Here is a 26,804-nt window from a genome sequence, read left to right on the forward strand (position 1 = left end):
ACGATTTTTGCAGGGAAAAAATGCAATTGAGTGGGAGATGTATAAAAGAAAGAGACAGGAGGTCAAGAGAAAGGTGCAAGAGGTGAAAAAAAGGGCAAATGAGAGTTGGGGTGAGAGAGTATCATTAAATTTTAGGGAGAATAAAAAGATGTTCTGGAAAGAGGTAAATAAAGTGCGTAAGACAAGGGAGCAAATGGGAACTTCAGTGAAGGGCGCAAATGGGGAGGTGATAACAAGTAGTGGTGATGTGAGAAGGAGATGGAGTGAGTATTTTGAAGGTTTGTTGAATGTGTTTGATGATAGAATGGCAGATATAGGGTGTTTTGGTCGAGGTGGTGTGCAAAGTGAGAGGGTTAGGGAAAATGATTTGGTAAACAGAGAAGAGGTAGTGAAAGCTTTGCGGAAGATGAAAGCCGGCAAGGCAGCAGGTTTGGATGGTATTGCAGAGGAATTTATTAAAAAAAGGGGGTGACTGTATTGTTGACTGGTTGGTAAGGTTATTTAATGTATGTATGACTCATGGTGAGGTGCCTGAGGATTGGCGGAATGCGTGCATAGTGCCATTGTACAAAGGCAAAGGGGATAAGAGTGAGTGCTCAAATTACAGAGGTATAAGTTTGTTGAGTATTCCTGGTAAATTATATGGGAGGGTATTGATTGAGAGGGTGAAGGCATGTACAGAGCATCAGATTGGGGAAGAGCAGTGTGGTTTCAGAAGTGGTAGAGGATGTGTGGATCAGGTGTTTGCTTTGAAGAATGTATGTGAGAAATACTTAGAAAAGCAAATGGATTTGTATGTAGCATTTATGGATCTGGAGAAGGCATATGATAGAGTTGATAGAGATGCTCTGTGGAAGGTATTAAGAATATATGGTGTGGGAGGAAAGTTGTTAGAAGCAGTGAAAAGTTTTTATCGAGGATGTAAGGCATGTGTACGTGTAGGAAGAGAGGAAAGTGATTGGTTCTCAGTGAATGTAGGTTTGTGGCAGGGGTGTGTGATGTCTCCATGGTTGTTTAATTTGTTTATGGATGGGGTTGTTAGGGAGGTAAATGCAAGAGTTTTGGAAAGAGGGGCAAGTATGAAGTCTGTTGGGGATGAGAGAGCTTGGGAAGTGAGTCAGTTGTTGTTCGCTGATGATACAGCGCTGGTGGCTGATTCATGTGAGAAACTGCAGAAGCTGGTGACTGAGTTTGGTAAAGTGTGTGGAAGAAGAAAGTTAAGAGTAAATGTGAATAAGAGCAAGGTTATTAGGTACAGTAGGGTTGAGGGTCAAGTCAATTGGGAGGTGAGTTTGAATGGAGAAAAACTGGAGGAAGTGAAGTGTTTTAGATATCTGGGAGTGGATCTGACAGCGGATGGAACCATGGAAGCGGAAGTGGATCATAGGGTGGGGGAGGGGGCGAAAATTCTGGGGGCCTTGAAGAATGTGTGGAAGTCGAGAACATTATCTCGGAAAGCAAAAATGGGTATGTTTGAAGGAATAGTGGTTCCAACAATGTTGTATGGTTGCGAGGTGTGGGCTATGGATAGAGTTGTGTGCAGGAGGATGGATGTGCTGGAAATGAGATGTTTGAGGACAATGTGTGGTGTGAGGTGGTTTGATCGAGTGAGTAACGTAAGGGTAAGAGAGATGTGTGGAAATAAAAAGAGCGTGGTTGAGAGAGCAGAAGAGGGTGTTTTGAAGTGGTTTGGGCACATGGAGAGAATGAGTGAGGAAAGATTGACCAAGAGGATATATGTGTCGGAGGTGGAGGGAACGAGGAGAAGAGGGAGACCAAATTGGAGGTGGAAAGATGGAGTGAAAAAGATTTTGTGTGATCGGGGCCTGAACATGCAGGAGGGTGAAAGGAGGGCAAGGAATAGAGTGAATTAGAGCGATGTGGTATACCGGGGTTGAGGTGCTGTCAGTGGATTGAATCAAGGCATGTGAAGCGTCTGGGGTAAACCATGGAAAGCTGTGTAGGTATGTATATTTGCGTGTGTGGACGTATGTATATACATGTGTATGGGGGGGGTTGGGCCATTTCTTTCGTCTGTTTTCGTGCGCTACCTCGCAAACGCGGGAGACAGCGACAAAGTATAATAAAAAAAAAAAAAAAAGATCAGTAAATACCTTTGTATCAAATTGTGTTTTGAATACACATTCATTGACTTGTTTCATATAGATAAAATGCATTGAGTAAGTAATTTTAAAAGGTTTCCCATAATTTCTCTTAACAAAAACGGACTGATCATAGACTGCATTAATGTTTGGTCATATGTGGAAAACTAAAAGTCTCATCAGTTTTTCAGTTGATAGATGTGCCTTTCATAAAGGAAAGGTTGATTCTTGCTGAATTTAGAATTAGCATATTGTCATCCATTCTTAGAAGACTTCATCAAGAAAGCATCGTTCCGTATCCTCATATATATCTCTTGCAGATGTTATGAACTGTACCATAGGTTATCAAGGATACCTTATGTTAGTTTTCCCTGAAAACCCCTTGTTCTTGTGAGGAATATCTTTCCACAAATAGGAAAATTGGCCTCTATCTTATGCTCTCTCTGAAAGATATCAGTTGAGGAAATTGAAGAAAGGGGTCTATGGCACTCTTACCACCTTTGTCAAAAAGTAGTTTAAATGTTACCTTTGGGGATTTCTCCTGCAGAAGGGACAGAATTCAGTGTATCTTTGCTTTTGGTTTAGTCTTATTTCTTAAAAGTTATTCTTTAAACTCTACTCCTTCAGATGGGTATGCTCATGAATAATAGGACAGAGTACAGACCAGGGAAATTTAGGTTTTGAAAATTTAAAAACTGTGGTATTTTGTTTTACCCAGTCTTGCTTACCTCTTTTTTGAAAAACCTGTTTCTCTAATTAATTACTATGACCAGTTTTAGGTTGATCCCAACATCTTTGAATTGTGAGCTGCCAAGTGGCTGAAAGTGAGTTGGTTAGCGATGTCATCCCAGTGGCATTCTGCAGCCATGGCTGAGTGTTTAGTAAAGTGTAAAGAAGGCCAGTGCTCCCTTGGTGGAATACTGATTTGGAGAGTTCTTTCAATTTTCAAAACCTACATTTTTAGCTGAGATGTCATTATTTTTGTATGTTCCTGATCATATGTGTAATAATTGAGCATAGATATGTTGAAGTTGCTGAGTTATTGGTTAACAATTTATATGCATTTGGTAAGGAATTGAGTCGAAATTTTATCTAACCAAATGCTTTTTTATATTGGTGCTAATTTGATATGGGTTTGTTCTTTTCAGGCACAATACCTCTGTATCAGTGGCAGTTGTATTCTCAGAAGATACTGTGGAAAACAAATCCTATGTCTTGAGGTACAATCCAGCCCTGATTGACATCCCATCTCCTTCTCATTTGTAAGTAGAATATTAAGCTTAAAAGTTTTGGATGTGGAACAGGAGACATGAATAAACTATTCTTTCTTTACTTGCAGTTAATATTCATTTCTGCTTGAAATCACTGCCAGTATGTTGTATATGAGGTGAAGTGTTCCTTCATGCAAAGGTATTGCGATGCCTCTCCTCTATTACTGATAGGTCTATCTGGTCTTTGGCCAAGCTAATCTTTTAGCAACCTCTATTGTGCTACTTTACTTTTCTGTTTTGCAGCACGCTGCAGGTATGAGTGCAGTTTTTTCTTTTCATTCCCCTGTGATGATATATATCTAGGAGGGCAAAAATGGGTATGTTTGAAGGAATAGTAATCTGAATGATATTATATGGATGTGAAGAAGAGGGTGGATGTGTTGGAAATGAAATGCTTTAGGACAAGATGTAGTATGAGGAGATTTGATCGAGTAAATAATGTAAGGGTAAGAGAGATGCATGGTAATAAAAAGTGTGACACGACATCACAGGCTTACAAGAGTTGCTTTATGGTTAATGAGTAAACAAGCTACTGGTGGCCTCATTTGTTCTTTGGTGGTTAAAAGGGGTGAATTGTCATGGGCACACTTCATTTTAGAAGTTTGATACTGTTCAGATTCCTAGCATGCTAAATTTTTTCACAAACACTCATACAACTCTGGTTATTTGTATAGAAATGGTTTTTCACCTTTTGAAATTTACATTTATTGTAATTGCTTAATTATCTTTTGAAATTTCCTCTCACTTTGTAAAGAGAAAGTTCTGATGTTTCTCTGATTCAGGTATTTTGAAATTTTCTTGTACAGAATTGTTTTCTAACAGATGGAGTGATAGATCATCTTGTCGTGACCGGAGCCCTGAGTATGGATTGCAGCTATTAAATTGCCCACCAAATGGTTACTATTTTTCTGGATTTTCAGCCCTTCAGACTCTTATTGACGTTGCTATAATTAGGGTAAGTTATCAGTTTTTGCACTTTTTTAGTTCATTTACCTTGTACAAGACAGTGTCCATTTCTTCATTATTTAAGAAATTTAGTTGATTAATTCAGCTCTCAAATTTGATCAGTTCAACTCTCAAATTTGGAATAATTTTTACTCTCTCATTTATGATTATCCTTTTTTTCACAAGATAATAATGACCAATGAACACCAATAAGAAACAGTCAAATGCATACTCTTATATAGGCATCCATTTAGGAAATGATAATTTGCCTTTACATTTCTTTCTTTATTTTTTATGAATCTGAATGTGCTTTTAGTTTGGAGAGGAATCATCAGTACGATTAGATAGAAAAGTTTTTCTTTACTTGTTTGGACCTGTCACTTACTTTACCAAAGTGTATATAAAATAGCCTGTGAGTGCACATGCTGGTCTCCTCATACCTTATGGTTATGTGCCATGCCTTAAGCAGGACATCAGCTGGAGCTGTTGCTCATTCAGATGAATGAGTACTCATATAGTGCAGTTCCATGTTCTTCAGCACCAAATTTCATAAATAGAATAATCGTCAAGAGGATGATTATTAGGTGAGACCTATTTGTTTATTTATTATACTTTGTCGATGTCTCCCGCGTTAGCGAGGTAGCGCAAGGAAACAGACGAAAGAATAGCCAACCCACCCACATACACATGTTTATACATACACGTCCACACACACACATATACATACCTGTACATCTCAACGTATGCATATATATATATACACACACAGACATATACATATATACACATGTACATAATTCATACTGTCTGCCCTTACTCATTCCCATCGCCACCCCACCTCACATGAAATGAAAACCTCCTCCCCCTGCATGTGCACAAGGTAGTGCTAGGAAAAGACAACAAAGGCCACATTCGTTCACACTCATTCTCTAGCTGTCATGTATAATGCACCGAAACCACAGCTCCCTTTCCACATCCAGGCCCCACAAAACTTTCCTTGGTTTACCCCAGACGCTTCTCATGCCCTGGTTCAATCCATTGACAGCACGTCAACCCCGGTATACCACATCGTTCCAGTTCACTCTATTCCTTGCACGCCTTTCGCCCTCTTGCATGTTCAGGCCCCGATCACTCAAAATCTTTTTCACTCCATCTCCCCACCTCCAATTTGGTCTCCCACTTCTCCTCGTTCCCTCCACCTCTGACACGTATATCCTCTTTTTGTCAATCTTTCCTTACTCATTCTCTCCATGTGACCAAACCATTTCAAGACACCCTCTTCTGCTTTCTCAACCACACTCTCTTTATTACCACACATCTCTCTTACCCTATTATTGCTTACTCGATCAAACACCTCACTTCTCATATTGTCCTCAAACGTCTCATTTCCACCACATCCACCCTCCTCCACACAACTCTATCTGTAGCCCATGCCTCGCAATCAGATAACATTGTTGGAACCACTATTCCTTCAAACATACCCATTTTTGCTTTCCAAGATAACGTTCTTGACTTCCCCACAATTTTCAATGCTCCCAGAACTTTCACCCCCTCCCCCACCCTATGATTCACTTCCACTTCCATGGTTCCATCCGCTGCCAAATCCATTCCCAGATATCTAAAACACTTCACTTCCTCCAGTTTTTCTCCATTCAAACTCACCTCCCAATTGACTTGACCCTCAACCCTACTGTACCTAATAACCTTACCCTTATGCACATTTACTTTCAGCTTTCTTCTTCCACACACTTTACCAAACTCAGTCACCAGCTTCTGCAGTTTCTCACACGAATCAGCCATCAGCGCTGTATCATCAGCGAACAACAACTGACTCACTTCCCAAGCTCTCTCATCCCCAACAGACTTCATACTTGCCCCTCTTTCCAAAACTCTTGCATTCACCTCCCTAACAACCCCATCCATAAACAGATTAAACAACCATGGAGACCTCATGCACCCCTGCCACAAACCAACATTCACTGAGAACCAATCACTCTCCTCTCTTCCTACACGTACACATGCCTTACATCCTCAATAAAAACTTTTCACTTTTTTAACAACTTACCTCCCACACCATATATTCTTAATACCTTCCACAGAGCATCTCTATCAACTCTATCATATGTCTTCTCCAGAGCCATAAATGCTACATACAAATCCAGTTGCTTTTCTGAGTATTTCTCACATACATTTTTCAAAGGAAACACCTGATCCACACATCCTTTACCACTTCTGAAACCACACTGCTCTTCCCCAATCTGATGCTCTGTACATGCCTTCACCCTCTCAATCAATACCCTCCCATATAATTTCCCAGGAGTACTCAACAAACTTATACCTCTTTAATTTGAGCACTCACTCTTCTCCCCTTTGCCTTTGTACAATGGCACTATGCAACATTCTGCCAGTCCTCGGGCACCTCACCATGAGTCATACATACATTAAATAACCTTACCAACCAGTCAACAATACAGTCACCCCCTTTTTTACTAAATTCCACTGCAATACCATCCAAACCCACTGCCTTGCCGGTTTCCATCTTCCGCAAAGCTTTTACTACCTCTACAAATAGGTAAATAAGTGACAAAATCTCGTATGTGCTTATAGGTATTGTATGCCATATGTTATTGCAAAAAAGTACCCAGAAAGTAGTATGCTTCTTTTCATATATTGATTTAGGAGCATGTATTGTGTATTGTTCATGGATGGTAACATGGATTTTTTCTGTACAAGTATATGATGATTATGGGTGTTTTCTAGGTCTGGTTTCATTATACTTTCACTTAAACTCAGTACACATACTATGGTTTGATGTTTGACATAAAGCATGCTATACCTGTCATTTGCCTGTGTTTTATCGATACTTATTTTGTACCTTCTACTATAATTATATATGTATTATCATTTATGTTTACGCAATATGATTTACAAGATTTTTTTTCCTTTCAGAAATGTAATCTGTTATACAAGAAATCCTCTCACACTTGAAGTTTGCAACTGATAATCCAACACTGACACACATACATTCAAACATCCTATCAAGAAATTGTTAATTATTATACTTATTTAATGTATAAAGTACTCTTGTTACTCTTACACTTTGCTTTTCACTTTTTAGAAAATGACAGATTCTGAAGTTAAAGTTCCAGAAGTAGTCCTTCAAAACTTCCCGAAAGGTAGTTTTGAATCTGGAGGAGTCATGGTTCTTCGTAACATTGTTCCACTGTACATGGTGTTTGCATGGGCGCAGTTCATTGTCTACATGATGATGCTGGTTGTTGAAGAAAAGGAAAGAAAGATAAAAGAAAGTATGAAAATGATGGGACTTAGAGATTCTGTTTACTGGTAAGTGTTAAGAATCATAGTTCTTATTTAGTATCCATGTAAATAAGAAAGATGAAGGGATAATGTGTATAGATGAAGGGAGACAGAAGATAAGTTAGACAGAAAAATGAAGATGTATGATGGGGAATTGGGTGTACACCAGAGTGTACTTTGGAAGAGGGTGTACCTTTGGTGGTGAGTGCCTATGAGGTTTTAGAGAAGTCCATGGATCTCCATGCCTTCATTGTACAAAGAGATTACTCATTTCTCTTACTGTGAAAAAGTTTGCTGTAGACAGATTCACATACAACCAGCTTTCTTTTTATATTCAAAAATTTAGTTCATGTGAAATGTGGCTTGCACTACAGTGGCTGATCATGAGTATTCTAAACTCCTAATTTTTCAAATTCCAGATATCTTGGTAAACTTAATTTTTTCTTTTTCATCTGTTTTAATGAGAAGGTTATAGAATGTATACCATATTCCTGATCTACCTCTAGTTATTATTTTGCTCCCATAAGTGATACACATAAGCTACTCTTTAATGATTTCGGACATTAAAACCAAATTTGTAAGGGTTGTCTTTTTGGATAGAAGTCGAAGTCTCTCTCCCTCTCCCTCTCTCTCCCTCTCTCTCTCTCTCTCTCTCTCTCTCTCTCTCTCTCTCTCTCTCTCTCTCTCTCTCTCTCTCTCTCTCTCTGACCCCGGTATACCACATAGTTCCACTTCACTCTATTCTGTGCTTGCCTTTCACCCTCCTGCATGTTCAGGCCCCAATTGCTCAAAATCTTTTTCACTCCGTCCTTCCACCTTCAGTTTGGCCTCTCACTTCTCCTTGTTCCCTCCACTTCTGACTTATATAATCGTTGGAGGTAGAGGAGAAATAATACTGCTCACTGATTCCTTGCATGTTATAGATCAGATGTCTGTGCCATGCCATATTGAAAGCTCTCAGCATATCAAGGGCTATGACTTACAGTTCCCCAAAGATTATGAGAGAGAATGATCAGGCATACACCCATATATTTCACATAATGAATGCCACATTAATGATTAGAGAGATGCTTAACTCTTTGCCATGAATTATGACTAAAGTTGTAACACACAAAATTCCATCCCTGCAAAATACTTTAGTCCAAACCTTTCAGAAAACAGTATGCATATCCTGTGCAGATAACCAACTCTCCCCAACCAAAAGATGGCACTAGGGTCTTGTAAGGAGTTCCCTTTTGTGATGGCTGATTGAACCTTCACAGCTGATGGTGGTCACCCTCTAAGTGACTCATTTATCTTTTCTCTTTTTCTTTTTACTTTTTTGCCATTGTTAAGTGATTTATGGACATTATGGGAAGTATTGTTGTGTGTGTGTAATGTGTGGTAATGCATAAATAGTGATACTGTACAATGTTTTTGACAAATGTTTACGAGTTGGCAACACAGGGCTGCTCAGTATCTCTTTGAAACCAGCTCTTTAATTTTTCTGTGCCCTTTAAAGTTTTTTCATTATGATGAATGTGTGTATTATGATGCCTGAATATAGGTATATATTGATAATACATGATTTTTTTGATGAGTATTCATGAGTGTCAATGCAGTACTATTAGTGTCCCTTTAGATCTGGTAACTACTTATGGTGTTGTGTCCTTTACAACTCATTCATCATTTGAGTGTAAGAAGTGAGAAATCTGTTATGCTTGAGGAATTTTTATGCCATTGTAGAGGCATCACTCATGAATGATACATGGTTTTGCCTGGATAAAAGTAGGGAAAAAAGGTCAATTACCATTTTCATTTTTGCAGGAAAATTGACACTTTTTGTGAATGCAGTTGGAAATTCATTATACAGTCAAAAGGGTTAAGGAATTATGAGGTGAGGAGAGATTTAGGGACTTTGGAAAAAGTGGAAGCCAAGAAATAGGATGATACACTAGTTTGAATGATTGAAGTGGTTGCTTCTCCCTGAGATGGGATGCATAAAAAATTTATTGGAAAATGAAAAGTGTTTTATACTGTATGCTGAGATGAAATAGATTAGCGAGCTTAGGCACAAGTTCAGAGGCATATTTCATGAAAACATCAGGGTTTACACCTTCTACTTTTCTCCAAAAAGAGAAGCAATTTTGGGATTTTTCTTTAATAATGCAGGACCAGTTTCTAGGAAAGAGTCCTGGAGTTACCCTAGACCTCTTCTAAAAGCTCCTGCAGCCCAAGGCTATGTTGCTTCCAGTAGAAGGGAAATGTGGACTGCATTGGAGTGAAAAGTTGTTTGACAAGACTGTACTTCAAATGATAAAGCCATGCTAAAGGTGACTTTTCACTTGTGGTGTAACCTCTGGCATATGTACCCTGGCAACACCTTGGTACTGTTTAAAAAGAGACAATAGGGCAGGGCATAGGATTAGCAAGAGGTGCATCAGAAAGTGAGAAAATGTTGAAATGATTTAAGGTAGAATAAGAGAAAAATGAAATTTGTACGATTGGCTGTAACAGCCGGAGAAACACTAAGAGTGCAAAAAAGTGGAGGTTATTACATATAATATTGGCCTAGTAGCAGGTAGACTTATCAATGGAAGAAGGTAGGATACTGCACATCCTTCTGGTAAAAGAATGCTTGCACCTTGAACAATAGATTTGCAGTGATTGTGAGTGGAAGTGACGCTAAGTGAGAATCGGAGTTACTTGTCTGATTTTTCAGGTCTTAATGTGAAGATGGTTTCAGGACAGTAGTGATTGCCTTGAGTAGGAATAGATAAGGAGGGAGACCAAAGAACAAGAGATTATACTTGTAGGTTGGGTGTGTAGATGAAAGGTACCTTTGGGAATATATTGTGGTTTTGCTGTATGAACCATAGTGATTTATATTGAGTGAAGATTTACAAAATTTAGAAAGGTAAGTATGGAGTGAATAAGATTTTCAGCACTTGTGGCCTGGACATGCAGGAGGGTGAAAGGTGTTCATGAGATAGAGAGAACTGGAGCAGTGTGGTATACAGGGGCCAGCATGTGGTTGTGGATAGGGGACTGTAGTTTCAGTGTATTACACACGACAGCAACAGAATGGATTTCAGGCCTTGTTCCTGGCACTACCTTGTTAACACAAGAAAGGTGAGCAGGTATGAAAGTAAAACATAAGTAAATGTTGAGTGACTTCTTGAGTTTTTATTATAGTATGTGTGTTGTTATTGTTCCTGTAGATGACCAGTTTATGTATGCCAGTTGGTGTTAATGAAGTATGCCTGTGAGTGTCACCACCATGAGTGAGAAGTTACTCTCAGCTGAGCACTTTCATTGTCAGTGGATGGAAAAGAGTACTACACTGATATCGATGACCTTCTCACTTAATGGGGTCCACCTTTCCGTGCTCCTGTGAATGCATCCTTAAAGCTCCTGGGGTTATAGGTTTACGTAATGATGAAAATTTGTGCTGATGTGATTGATTTTTCAGTTTCATTGTAGCTTGTGTAAATTGAAAAATTTATGTTCTGCAGATTGTTGAATTATTATAGGTTGTCGTGGTTTGCTGTGTATGGGGCATATGTGTTGGCATTAGCACTAGTCTGCATCATACTGCTGCCTCTTGCCCAAGTTTTCCGCCATGCTGACCTCTTCTTACTCTTCATACTGCTCGTTTTGTATGGTTTCTCATCAATTGTTTTTGCTCTGATGCTAACGCCCTTTTTTAATAAGTCAAAGGTAAGTGAATTAATCTAGAATAGAGTATGATATGATTTTTCACTAGAATAGAATTGATAACATATCAGTAAGGTTGAAAAAGTAAAAGCACACTTTTCTTTAAGTACTGGAAACAGAATACAGTAAAGGTTCATTCAGTATCATTTTTCAAGAATATTTGCTTTATCATTACCCAAGCTTCATTTTATATTTTACATTCTGTGAAAGAAGAGGCTTGATTTGCATGCTGAACAATTATTGTAAAGTATATGTTTTTAAAAGAAAAAAATATTTGATTACAGTGATTAGGTACAACATTCCTTTTTTTCTTCCTAGTTGTTCTCATTTACTACATAAGTGAGGTAGCACCAGGAACAGATAAAAGAAAATCTTCATTTGCTCACGACCTTTCTCTCGCTTTCATGTGTAATATGCTTAAACCACAATCCCCATCCACAACTAGGCCCCACAGACCTTTCTGTGGTTTCCCCTGACTGCTTCATATACCATGGTTTAGTCCATTGACACCATATCGCCTCCCCATACACCACATCGCTGTGATTCATTCCCTTCTGTGCATGCCTTTCACTGACATACATGTTTAGGCCTCAGGCGCTCAAAATCCTATTCACTGCATCCTTCCGTCTCCAGGTTGGTATCTTCCTCATCCTTGTCCCCTCCACTTCTGATACTCGAACTCTCCAAATGTCCACACCATTTCTTCATACCCTCTTTAGCTTTCTCAGCTATACTTTTCTTATTACCACACCTCTCCCTTACACCTTTATTACTTGTCAATCAACCCTTCTGACACCACATTATATTGATATTTATGTTATATTGATTTACACATTTCCAGAATGAATATGAAATGCACTGAGTAATTTGCATCATTTATTAATAATGTTTTCTCAGCTTTGCAAATTGAGAAAATACAGTAAATTTTCACCTCTGAATCACATTTTGAAGCTTGATTTTTAGCTTCCAACACTAGGGATTGACTTGCTTGACATGTATAAAATGGCAGACGCAAAAATAAGGCTGCTCCACCTTTATCACCTAATTACCTTAGGTCCAAATCGCTTATTATTGGGTTGTATCTTAGACTGGTAACATTTACAAAATTGTACTGTTATATTATCCATCTGTAGCATTTGATACCACTGTTAGATATTTAACTTCAAAATGTATGAGACTATGACATATTAAACTGAAATGATGATAAACATTGTAAGTTTCATTGACAGCATATTTAATGTTGGGGGCCAACTTATGAATCAGGTTTTTGCCTAAATCAGAGTTTTTAAGAATGTTAAGGTTGACCTGTAAGCCAGGTCAACTGTAGTTACAGGCTGCTGTTTACTGTATAATGTACTTATATTACTCTAGAATCCCATTCTCACTTTAGCACTGTCGACATAAATTGAGGATATGTGTAACTGAAATGAGACTAAGTGCAGTTGACTTATCCCATGTAAAGTGGCTTAGAGTTAAGATTATAGATGGGTAGATAAACAAATAGAAAGATCTGTCTCTGACGCCTGTTTCCTTCTGGAACTCCCTCTAAGGGGTGGCCATATCAGTAGCCTCCATAACTAGTGAACTTCAGTGCTGCTTCTTAGCCTATAGTGCCTCACCCTTTACAGGCCTCTGGGAAAGGGTAACTCAAGTGCAGTGTTTCCAGAGGCTCCTACTTAATATATTTATATTTTATTTATTTTGCTTTGTCGCTGTCTCCCGCGTTTGCGAGGTAGCGCAAGGAAACAGACGAAAGAAATGGCCCAACCCACCCCCATACACAATGTATATACATACGCGTCCACACACACAAATATACATACCTATACATCTCAATGTACACATATATATACACACACAGACACATACATATATACCCATGCACACAATTCACACTGTCTGCCTTTATTCATTCCCATCGCCACCTCGCCACACATGGAATACCATCCCCCTCCCCCCTCATGTGTGCGAGGTAGCACTAGGAAAAGATAACAAAGGCCCCATTCGTTCACACTCAGTCTCTAGCTGTCATGCAATAATGCCCGAAACCACAGCTCCCTTTCCACATCCAGGCCCCTCACAACTTTCCATGGTTTACCCCAGACGCTTCACATGCCCTGATTCAATCCACTGACAGCACGTCAACCCCGATATACCACATCGATCCAATTCACTCTATTCCTTGCCCTCCTTTCACCCTCCTGCATGTTCAGGCCCCGATCATACAAAATCTTTTTCACTCCATCTTTCCACCTCCAATTTGGTGTCCCACTTCTCCTCGTTCCCTCCACCTCCGACACATATATCCTCTTGGTCAATCTTTCCTCACTCATTCTCTCCATGTGCCCAAACCATTTCAAAACACCCTCTTCTGCTCTCTCAACCACGCTCTTTTTATTTCCACACATCTCTCTTACCCTTACATTACTTACTCGATCAAACCACCTCACACCACACATTGTCCTCAAACATCTCATTTCCAGCACATCCACCCTCCTGGGCACAACTCTATCCATAGCCCATGCCTCGCAACCATACAACATTGTTGGAACCACTATTCCTTCAAACATACCAATTTTTGCTTTCCGAGATAATGTTCTCGACTTCCACACATTCTTCAAGGCTCCCAGGATTTTCGCCCCCTCCCCCACCCTATGATTCACTTCCGCTTCCATGGTTCCATCCGCTGCCAGATCCACTCCCAGATATCTAAAACACTTTACTTCCTCCAGTTTTTCTCCATTCAAACTTACCTCCCAATTGACTTGACCCTCAACCCTACTGTACCTAGTAACCTTGCTCTTATTCACATTTACTCTTAATTTTCTTCTTTCACACACTTTACCAAACTCAGTCACCAGCTTCTGCAGTTTCTCACATGAATCAGCCACCAGCGCTGTATCATCAGTGAACAACAACTGACTCACTTCCCAAGCTCTCTCATCCCCAACAGACTTCATACTTACCCCTCTTTCCAAAACTCTTGCATTCACCTCCCTAACAACCCCATCCATAAACAAATTAAACAACCATGAGGACATCACACACCCCTGCTGCAAACCTACATTCACTGAGAACCAATCACTTTCCTCTCTTCCTACATGTACTCATGCCTTACATCCTCGATAAAAACGTTTCACTGCTTCTAACAACTTGCCTCCCACACCATATATTCTTAATACCTTCCACAGAGCATCTCTATCAACTCAATCATATGCCTTCTCCAGATCCATAAATGCTACATACAAATCCATTTGCTTTTCTAAGTATTTCTCACATACATGCTTCAAAGCAAACACCTGATCCACACATCCTCTACCACTTCTGAAACCACACTGCTCTTCCCCAATCTGATGCTCTGTACATGCCTTTACCCTCTCAATCAATACCCTCCCATATAATTTACCAGGAATACTCAACAAACTTATACCTCTGTAATTTGAGCACTCACTCTTATCCTCTTTGCCTTTCTACACTGGCACTATGCACGCATTCCGCCAATCCTCAGGCACCTCACCATGAGTCATACATACATTAAATAACCTTACCAACCAGTCAACAATACAGTCACCCCCTTTTTTAATAAATTCCACTGCAGTACCATCCAAACCTGCTGCCTTGCCGGCTTTCATCTTCCGCAAAGCTTTTACTACCTCTTCTCTGTTTACCAAATCATTTTCCCTAACCCTCTCACTTTGCACACCACCTCGACCAAAACACCCTATATCTGCCACTCTATCATCAAACACATTCAGCAAACCTTCAAAATACTCACTCCATCTCCTTCTCACATCACCACTACTTGTTATCACCTCCCCATTTGCGCCCTTCACTGAAGTTCCCATTTGCTCCCTTGTCTTACGCACTTTATTTACCTCCTTCCAGAACATCTTTTTATTCTCCCTAAAATTTAATGATACTCTCTCACTCCAACTCTCATTTGCCCTCTTTTTCACCTCTTGCACCTTTCTCTTGACCTCCTGTCTCTTTCTTTTATACATCTCCCACTCAATTGCATTTTTCCCTGCAAAAATCGTCCAAATGCCTCTCTCTTCTCTTTCACTAATAATCTTACTTCTTCATCTCACCACTCACTACCCTTTCTAATCAACCCACCTCCCACGCTTCTCATGCCACAAGCATCTTTTGCGCAATCCATCACTGATTCCCTAAATACATCCCATTCCTCTCCCACTCCCCTTACTTCCATTGTTCTCACCTTTTTCCATTCTGTACTCAGTCTCTCCTGGTACTTCCTCACACAAGTCTCCTTCCCAAGCTCACTTACTCTCACCACCCTCTTCACCCCAACATTCACTCTTCTTTTCTGAAAACCCATACAAATCTTCACCTTAGCCTCCACAAGATAATGATCAGACATCCCTCCAGTTGCACCTCTCAGCACATTAACATCCAAAAGTCTCTCTTTCGCGCGCCTGTCAATTAACACGTAATCCAATAACGCTCTCTGGCCATCTCTCCTACTTACATACGTATACTTATGTATATCTCGCTTTTTAAACCAGGTATTCCCAATCACCAGTCCTTTTTCAGCACATAAATCTACAAGCTCTTCACCATTTCCATTTACAACACTGAACACCCCATGTATACCAATTATTCCCTCAACTGCCACATTACTCACCTTTGCATTCAAATCACCCATCACTATAACCCGGTCTCGTGCATCAAAACCACTAACACACTCATTCAGCTGCTCCCAAAACACTTGCCTCTCATGATCTTTCTTCTCATGCCCAGGTGCATATGCACCAATAATCACCCATCTCTCTCCATCAACTTTCAGTTTTACCCATATTAATCAAGAATTTGCTCTTACATTCTATCACATACTCCCACAACTCCTGTTTGAGGAGTACTGCTACTCCTTCCCTTGCTCTTGTCCTCTCACTATGGGTTTTCAGAAAAGAAGAGTGAATGTTGGGGTGAAGAGGGTGGTGAGAGTAAGTGAGCTTGGGAAGGAGACTTATGTGAGGAAGTACCAGGAGAGACTGAGTACAGAATGGAAAAAGGTGAGAACAATGGAAGTAAGGGGAGTGGGGGAGGAATGGGATGTATTTAGGGAATCAGTGATGGATTGCGCAAAAGATGCTTGTGGCATGAGAAGAGTGGGAGGTTGGTTGATTAGAAAGGGTAGTGAGTGGTGGGATGAAGAAGTAAGAGTATTAGTGAAAGAGAAGAGAGAGGCATTTGGACGATTTTTGCAGGGAAAAAATGCAATTGAGTGGGAGATGTATAAAAGAAAGAGACAGGAGGTCAAGAGAAAGGTGCAAGAGGTGAAAAAAAGGGCAAATGAGAGTTGGGGTGAGAGAGTATCATTAAATTTTAGGGAGAATAAAAAGATGTTCTGGAAGGAGGTAAATAAAGTGCGTAAGACAAGGGAGCAAATGGGAACTTCAGTGAAGGGCGCAAATGGGGAGGTGATAACAAGTAGTGGTGATGTGAGAAGGAGATGGAGTGAGTATTTTGATGATTTGTTGAATGTGTTTGATGATAGAGTGGCAGATATAGGGTGTTTTGGTCGAGGTGATGTGCAAAGTGAGAGGGTTAGGGAAAATGATTTGGTAAACAGAGAAGAGGTAGTAAAAGCTTTGCGGAAGATGAAAGCCGGCAAGGCAGCAGATTTGGATGGTATTGCAGTGGAATTTATTAAAAAAGGGGGTGACTGTATTGTTGATTGGTTGGTAAGGTTATTTAATGTATGTATGACTCATGGTGAGGTGCCTGAGGATTGGCGGAATGCGTGCATAGTGCCATTGTACAAAGGCAAAGGGGATAAGAGTGAGTGCTCAAATTACAGAGGTATAAGTTTGTTGAGTATTCCTGGTAAATTATATGGGAGGGTATTGATTGAGAGGGTGAAGGCATGTACAGAGCATCAGATTGGGGAAGAGCAGTGTGGTTTCAGAAGTGGTAGAGGATGTGTGGATCAGGTGTTTGCTTTGAAGAATGTATGTGAGAAATACTTAGAAAAGCAAATGGATTTGTATGTAGCATTTATGGATCTGGAGAAGGCATATGATAGAGTTGATAGAGATGCTCTGTGGAAGGTATTAAGAATATATGGTGTGGGAGGAAAGTTGTTAGAAGCAGTGAAAAGTTTTTATCGAGGATATAAGGCTTGTGTACGTGTAGGAAGAGAGGAAAGTGATTGGTTCTCAGTGAATGTAGGTTTGCGGCAGGGGTGTGTGATGTCTCCATGGTTGTTTAATTTGTTTATGGATGGGGTTGTTACGGAGGTGAATGCAAGAGTTTTGGAAAGAGAGGCAAGTATGAAGTCTGTTGGGGATGAGAGAGCTTGGGAAGTGAGTCAGTTGTTGTTCGCTGATGATACAGCGCTGGTGGCTGATTCATGTGAGAAACTGCAGAAGCTGGTGACTGAGTTTGGTAAAGTGTGTGAAGAAGAAAGTTAAGAGTAAATGTGAATAAGAGCAAGGTTATTAGGTACAGTAGGGTTGAGGGTCAAGTCAATTGGGAGGTGAGTTTGAATGGAGAAAAACTGGAGGAAGTGAAGTGTTTTAGATATCTGGGAGTGGATCTGGCAGCGGATGGAACCATGGAAGCGGAAGTGGATCATAGGGTGGGGGAGGGGGCGAAAATTCTGGGGGCCTTGAAGAATGTGTGGAAGTCGAGAACATTATCTCGGAAAGCAAAAATGGGTATGTTTGAAGGAATAGTGGTTCCAACAATGTTGTATGGTTGCGAGGCGTGGGCTATGGATAGAGTTGTGCGCAGGAGGATGGATGTGCTGGAAATGAGATGTTTGAGGACAATGTGTGGTGTGAGGTGGTTTGATCGAGTGAGTAACGTAAGGGTAAGAGAGATGTGTGGAAATAAAAAGAGTGTGTTTGAGAGAGCAGAAGAGGGTGTTTTGAAGTGGTTTGGGCACATGGAGAGGATGAGTGAGGAAAGATTGACCAAGAGGATATATGTGTCGGAGGTGGAGGGAGCAAGGAGAAGAGGGAGACCAAATTGGAGGTGGAAAGATGGAGTGAAAAAGATTTTGTGTGATCGGGGCCTGAACATGCAGGAGGGTGAAAGGAGGGCAAGGAATAGAGTGAATTGGAGCGATGTGGTGTACCGGGGTTGACGTGCTGTCAGTGGATTGAATCAAGGCATGTGAAGCGTCTGGGGTAAACCATGGAAAGCTGTGGAGGTATGTATATTTGCGTGTGTGGACGTATGTATATACATGTGTATGGGGGGGGTTGGGCCATTTCTTTCGTCTGTTTCCTTGCGCTACCTCACAAACGCGGGAGACAGCGACAAAGTATAAAAAAAAAAAAAATATATATATATATATATATATATATATATATATATATATATATATATATATATATTTATTTTTTTATTTTATTATACTTTGTCGCTGTCTCCCGCATTTGCGAGGTAACGCAAGGAAACAGACGAAAGAAATGGCCCAACCCCCCCCATACACATGTATATACATACGTCCACACACGCAAATATACATACCTACACAGCTTTCCATGGTTTACCCCAGATGCTTCACATGCCTTGATTCAATCCACTGACAGCACGTCAACCCCGGTATACCACATCGCTCCAATTCACTCTATTCCTTGCCCTCCTTTCACCCTCCTGCATGTTCAGGCCCCGATCACACAAAATCTTTTTCACTCCATCTTTCCACTTCCAATTTGGTCTCCCTCTTCTCCTCGTTCCCTCCACCTCCGACACATATATCCTCTTGGTCAATCTTTCCTCACTCATTCTCTCCATGTGCCCAAACCACTTCAAAACACCCTCTTCTGCTCTCTCAACCATGCTCTTTTTATTTCCACACATCTCTCTTACCCTTACGTTACTCACTCGATCAAACCACCTCACACCACACATTGTCCTCACACATCTCATTTCCAGCACATCCATCCTCCTGTGCACAACTCTATCCATAGCCCACGCCTCGCAACCATACAACATTGTTTGAACCAGTATTCCTTCAAACATACCCATTTTTGCTTTCCGAGATAATGTTCTCGACTTCCACACATTCTTCAAGGCCCCCAGAATTTTCGCCCCCTCCCCCACCCTATGATCCACTTCCGCTTCCATGGTTCCATCCGCTGCCAGATCCACTCCCAGATATCTAAAACACTTCACTTCCTCCAGTTTTTCTCCATTCAAACTCACCTCCCAATTGACTTGACCCTCAACCCTACTGTACCTAATAACCTTGCTCTTATTCACATTTACTGTTAACTTTCTTCTTCCACACACTTTACCAAACTCAGTCACCAGCTTCTGCAGTTTCTCACATGAATCAGCCACCAGCGCTGTATCATCAGCGAACAACAACTGACTCACTTCCCAAGCTCTCTCATCCCCAACAGACTTCATACTTGCCCCTCTTTCCAAAACTCTTGCATTTACCTCTCTAACAACCCCATCCATAAACAAATTAAACAACCATGGGGACATCACACACCCCTGCCGCAAACCTACGTTCACTGAGAACCAATCACTTTCCTCTCTTCCTACACGTACACAAGCCTTACATCCTTGATAAAAACTTTTCACTGCTTCTAACAACTTTCCTCCCACACCATATATTCTTAATACCTTCCACGGAGCATCTCTATCAACTCTATCATATGCCTTCTCCAGATCCATAAAAGCTACATACAAATCCATTTGCTTTTCTAAGTATTTCTCACATACATTCTTCAAAGCAAACACCTGATCCACACATCCTCTACCACTTCTGAAACCACACTGCTCTTCCCCAATCTGATGCTCTGTACATGCCTTCACCCTCTCAATCAATACCCTCCCATATAATTTACCAGGAATACTCAAGAAACTTATACCAATGTAATTTGAGCACTCACTCTTATCCCCTTTGCCTTTGTACAACGGCACTATGCACGCATTCCGCCAATCCTCAGGCACCTCACCATGAGTCATACATACATTGAATAACCTTACCAACCAGTCAACAATACAGTCACCCCCTTTTTTAATAAATTCCACTGCAATACCATCCAAACCTGCTGCCTTGCCGGCTTTCATCTTCCACAAAGCTTTCACTACCTCTTCTCTGTTTACCACATCATTTTCCCTAACCCTCTTACTTTGCACACCACCTCGACCAAAACACCCTATATCTGCCACTCTATCATCAAACACATTCAACAAACCTTCAAAATACTCACTCCATCTCCTTCTCACATCACCACTACTTGTTATCACCTCCCCATTTGCGCCCTTCACTGAAGTTCCCATTTGCTCCCTTGTCTTACGCACTTTATTTACCTCCTTCCAGAACATCTTTTTATTCTCCCTAAAATTTAATGATACTCTCTCACCCCAACTCTCATTTGCCCTTTTTTTCACCTCTTGCACCTTTCTCTTGACCTCCTGTCTATTTCTTTTATACATCTCCCACTCAATTGCATTTTTTCCCTGTAAAAATCATCCAAATGCCTCTCTCTTCTCTTTCACTAATACTCTTACTTCTTCATCCCACCACTCACTACCCTTTCTAATCAACCCACCTTCCACTCTTCTCATGCCACAAGCATCTTTTGCGCAATCCATCACTGATTCCCTAAATACATCCCATTCCTCCCCCACTCCCCTTACTTCCATTGTTCTCACCTTTTTCCATTCTGTACTCAGTCTCTCCTGGTACTTCCTCACACAGGTCTCCTTCCCAAGCTCACTTACTCTCACCACCCTCTTCACCCCAACATTCACTCTTCTTTTCTGAAAACCCACACAAATCTTCACCTTAGCCTCCACAAGATAATGATCAGACATCCCTCCAGTTGCACCTCTCAGCACATTAACATCCAAAAGTCTCTCTTTCGCATGCCTGTCAATTAACACGTAATCCAATAACGCTCTCTGGCCATCTCTCCTACTTACATTAGTATACTTATGTATATCTCGCTTTTTAAACCAGGTATTCCCAATCATCAGTCTTTTTTCAGCACATAAATCTACAAGCTCTTCACCATTTCCATTTACAACACTGAACACCCAATGTATACCAATTATTCCCTCAAATGCCACATTACTCACCTTTGCATTCAAATCACCCATCACTATAACCCGGTCTCATGCATCAAAACCACTAAGACACTCATTCAGCTGCTCCCAAAACACTTGCCTCCCATGATCTTTCTTCTCATGCCCAGGTGCATATGCACCAATAATCACCCACCTCTCTCCATCAACTTTCAGTTTTACCCATATTAATCGAGAATTTACTTTCTTACACTCTATCACATACTCCCACAACTCCTGTTTCAGGAGTATTGCTACTCCTTCCCTTGCTCTTGTCCTCTCACTAACCCCTGACTTTACTCCCCAGACATTCCCAAACCACTCTTCCCCTTTACCCTTGAGCTTCGTTTCACTCAGAGCCAAAACATCCAGGTTCCTTTCCTCAAACATACTACCTATCTCTCCTTTTTTCACATCTTGGTTACATCCACACACATTTAGGCACCCCACTCTGAGCCTTCGAGGAGGATGAGCACTCCCCGCATGACTTGTTCTTTAGAAAACTGAAACTTCTAGCTTGAAATGAAATGAAAAATGAATGTCACATAATGGTTCAACCTCTGGGTATGGAAAAGGGAAATGTATAATTTATTTACACAAACGTCAATAGTAGTTTTCATCAATTTAACCACTGTATCATACTGCCTGGTCCACTTCTCATATCATGAAACAGGAATATTGGCTTATGATGTTTCTCAATTGTCTTCATTACACAAAGTACAACCATGTCTTGGATACATGAGGGTAGGTAGTTTGTCATCCGCCATAACAGACCAAAAATTTATCTGGACCTCAACTTTTCCAGTACATTTATGAAAAACACCTTTTTGCTTTCCATCTCTATCACTTTGAAAAAAAAACTCCCTTTGTTCACATTTCAATGAAAGAATAAGCTTCAATGTCTAAGCTACATTTTTTTCCAATTTCACTATTTTCTTGTCAGAGCACCATGTATGAAAACTATCACTCCAGTAACACAACTATAAACATTTACTTCCCCTTTAAAAAAAAGTTCTGGGGAAGTCTGTCTCGATACACTGCGGGTCACTCTACCACCTGGCGAGGTTTGTGTTGCAATGGTTCTTGATTCACAAACGTAGTAGCATCACTCTTCTCGATCTCCAGACTTCTCAGCTTCTCCATTAAGGTGTCAGAGTATTCTAAGGCTCCAAAATATGCCATGGCTTGAGGAACTCTGTAGTCAGCAAACATGGTGAGAGTGTCTACATCTGTAAATGCCCCTAAACCCTCTCCATGATAAAGCAACCACAAATCAGCAACCAAAATTTGCACTCTTTTAAACAGAGCAACTATCTGTCCATCATAAATGGCAGTATCCTGGAAGCATGGGAATTCACTTGTTATAAGTTTAATCAATTTCCCTGCACTACCATCTGCCTTTCCCAAGACATTCCGAAATGATCCATCATATTTTTCAATTAATTTATTTCCCACCTCTCCCAGCACCTGAACACGCTCACTTAACATTGGCATGGGTGATGTGGTGTCAGAACTGAATATGCGTTTGATTTCATCAACAGTAAGTCTGCTGTAAAACTTGGGATCATATATCATCTTATATATTTATTTATTTATTATACTTTGTCGCTGTCTCCCGCGTTTGCGAGGTAGCGCAAGGAAACAGACGAAAAAAATGGCCCAACCCCCCCCATACACATGTATATACATACGTCCACACACGCAAATATACATACCTACACAGCTTTCCATGGTTTACCCCAGACGCTTCACATGCCCTGCTTCAATCCACTGACAGCACGTCAACCCAGGTATACCACATCGCTCCAATTCACTCTATTCCTTGCCCTCCTTTCACCCTCCTGCATGCTCAGGCCCCGATCACACAAAATCTTTTTCACTCCATCTTTCCACCTCCAATTTGGTCTCCCTCTTCTCCTTGTTCCCTCCACCTCCGACACATATATCCTCTTGGTCAATCTTTCCTCACTCATCCTCTCCATGTGCCCAAACCACTTCAAAACACCCTCTTCTGCTCTCTCAACCACGCTCTTTTTATTTCCACACATCTCTCTTACCCTTACGTTACTTACTCGATCAAACCACCTCACACCACACATTGTCCTCAAACATCTCATTTCCAGCACATCCATCCTCCTGCGCACCACTCTATCCATAGCCCACGCCTCGCAACCATACAACATTGTTGGAACCACTATTCCTTCAAACATACCCATTTTTGCTTTCCGAGATAATGTTCTCGACTTCCACACATTCTTCAAGGCCCCCAGGATTTTCGCCCCCTCCCCCACCCTATGATCCACTTCCGCTTCCATGGTTCCATCTGCTGCCAGATCCACTCCCAGATATCTAAAACACTTCACTTCCTCCAGTTTTTCTCCATTCAAACTCACCTCCCAATTGACTTGACCCTCAACCCTACTGTACCTAATAACCTTGCTCTTATTCACATTTACTCTTAACTTTCTTCTTCCACACACTTTTCCAAAGTCGGTCACCAATATATCATCTTACCCTCGTCAATAGCCCGGTTGACAGCAGCAACCATAGCGAGGTAACCTGTCCTTTCCTTCCCTTCATACACAATAGAGTACTTGGGTACTCCATTTGGCATCCAGAAGTTAAAATTTAGGGAGTCAATAAGAAACATCCAGTCAGCAAGCTGTGCCTCTGTCAGACCCTTATGCACAGGAAGCATTTCCATCTGCATAAACCCTTCTATGTTGAGTTTGCCGTCCCTGACACTCGGCCAGAGTGCTCGCCACTTTCCTCAGATCCTCATCAACAATCTTCACGTCCTTTGATCTTGAAGCGATGAATTCACCAGCTTCCCTTGGCCACAACATATTTCCGCTAATCTATAGGACGTAACCTTCAGTAGAATGGACGTTCTAATTTTTTTTTTTTTTTTTTTTTTTTTTTTATACTTTGTCGCTGTCTCCCGCGTTTGCGAGGTAGCGCAAGGAAGCAGACGAAAGAAATGGCCCAACCCCCCCCCCCATACACATGTACATACACACGTCCACACATGCAAATATACATACCTACACAGCTTTCCATGGTTTACCCCAGACGCTTCACATGCCTTGATTCAATCCACTGACAGCACGTCAACCCCTGTATACCACATCGCTCCAATTCACTCTATTCCTTGCCCTCCTTTCACCCTCCTGCATGTTCAGGCCCCGATCACACAAAATCTTTTTCACTCCATCTTTCCACCTCCAATTTGGTCTCCCTCTTCTCCTCGTTCCCTCCACCTCCGACACATATATCCTCTTGGTCAATCTTTCCTCACTCATTCTCTCCATGTGCCCAGACCATTTCAAAACACCCTCTTCTGCTCTCTCAACCACGCTCTTTTTATTTCCACACATCTCTCTTACCCTTACGTTACTTACTCGATCAAACCACCTCACACCACACATTGTCCTCAAACATCTCATTTCCAGCACATCCATCCTCCTGCGCACAACTCTATCCATAGCCCACGCCTCGCAACCATACAACATTGTTGGAACCACTATTCCTTCAAACATACCCATTTTTGTTTTCCGAGATAATGTTCTCGACTTCCACACATTTTTCAAGGCTCCCAAAATTTTCGCCCCCTCCCCCACCCTATGATCCACTTCCGCTTCCATGGTTCCATCCGCTGACAGATCCACTCCCAGATATCTAAAACACTTCACTTCCTCCAGTTTTTCTCCATTCAAACTCACCTCCCAATTGATTTGACCCTCAACCCTACTGTACCTAATAACCTTGCTCTTATTCACATTTACTATTAACTTTCTTCTTCCACACACTTTACCAAACTCAGTCACCAGCTTCTGCAGTTTCTCACATGAATCAGCCACCAGCGCTGTATCATCAGCGAACAACAACTGACTCACTTCCCAAGCTCTCTCATCCCCAACAGACTTCATACTTGCCCCTCTTTCCAGGACCCTTGCATTTACCTCCCTAACAACCCCATCCATAAACAAATTAAACAACCATGGAGACATCACACACCCCTGCCGCAAACCTACATTCACTGAGAACCAATCACTTTCCTCTCTTCCTACACGTACACATGCCTTACATCCTCGATAAAAACTTTTCACTGCTTCTAACAACTTGCCTCCCACACCATATATTCTTAATACCTTCCACAGAGCATCTCTATCAACTCAATCATATGCCTTCTCCAGATCCATAAATGCTACATACAAATCCATTTGCTTTTCTAAGTATTTCTCACATACATTCTTCAAAGCAAACACCTGATCCACACATCCTCTACCACTTCTGAAACCGCACTGCTCTTCCCCAATCTGATGCTCTGTACATGCCTTCACCCTCTCAATCAATACCCTCCCATATAATTTACCAGGAATACTCAACAAACTTATACCTCTGTAATTTGAGCACTCACTCTTATCCCCTTTGCCTTTGTACAATGGCACTATGCACGCATTCCGCCAATCCTCAGGCACCTCACCATGAGTCATACATACATTAAATAACCTTACCAACCAGTCAACAATACAGTCACCCCCTTTTTTAATAAATTCCACTGCAATACCATCCAAACCTGCTGCCTTGCCGGCTTTCATCTTCCGCAAAGCTTTTACTACCTCTTCTCTGTTTACCAAATCATTTTCCCTAACCCTCTCACTTTGCACACCACCTCGACCAAAACACCCTATATCTGCCACTCTGTCATCAGACACATTCAACAAACCTTCAAAATACTCATTCCATCTCCTTCTCACATCACCACTACTTGTTATCACCTCCCCATTAGCGCCCTTCACTGAAGTTCCCATTTGCTCCCTTGTCTTACGCACCCTATTTACCTCCTTCCAGAACATCTTTTTATTCTCCCTAAAATTTACTGATAGTCTCTCACCCCAACTCTCATTTGCCCTTTTTTCACCTCTTGCACCTTTCTCTTGACCTCCTGTCTCTTTCTTTTATACTTCTCCCACTCAATTGCATTTTTTCCCTGCAAAAATCGTCCAAATGCCTCTCTCTTCTCTTTCACTAATACTCTTACTTCTTCATCCCACCACTCACTACCCTTTCTAAACAGCCCACCTCCCACTCTTCTCATGCCACAAGCATCTTTTGCGCAATCCATCACTGATTCCCTAAATACATCCCATTCCTCCCCCACTCCCCTTACTTCCATTGTTCTCACCTTTTTCCATTCTGTACACAGTCTCTCCTGGTACTTCCCCACACAGGTCTCCTTCCCAAGCTCACTTACTCTCACCACCTTCTTCTCCCCAACATTCACTCCTCTTTTCTGAAAACCCATACTAATCTTCACCTTAGCCTCCACAAGATAATGATCAGACATCCCTCCAGTTGCACCTCTCAGCACATTAACATCCAAAAGTCTCTCTTTCGCACGCCTGTCAATTAA

General features: G+C 41.2%; 1 protein-coding gene and 1 pseudogene across 1 annotated transcript in view; one reads left to right on the top strand and one right to left on the bottom strand.

Annotated features, from left to right (window-relative positions):
* Positions 1–26,804, top strand: part of LOC139756954 (cholesterol transporter ABCA5-like) — a 239,602-nt gene that overhangs the window by 54,024 nt on the left and 158,774 nt on the right. The window contains exons 5-8 of the mRNA XM_071676898.1: positions 3,251–3,364; positions 4,196–4,328; positions 7,437–7,663; positions 11,149–11,335. Coding sequence (XP_071532999.1) covers positions 3,251–3,364; positions 4,196–4,328; positions 7,437–7,663; positions 11,149–11,335 — 661 coding nt within the window. The remainder of the gene's footprint in view (positions 1–3,250; positions 3,365–4,195; positions 4,329–7,436; positions 7,664–11,148; positions 11,336–26,804) is intronic.
* On the bottom strand, positions 21,820–25,831 carry LOC139756691 (queuosine 5'-phosphate N-glycosylase/hydrolase pseudogene; annotated as a pseudogene).

The sequence above is a fragment of the Panulirus ornatus genome, chromosome 23 (assembly GCF_036320965.1).
Source record: "Panulirus ornatus isolate Po-2019 chromosome 23, ASM3632096v1, whole genome shotgun sequence".
NCBI classification, from domain to species: domain Eukaryota; kingdom Metazoa; phylum Arthropoda; class Malacostraca; order Decapoda; family Palinuridae; genus Panulirus; species Panulirus ornatus.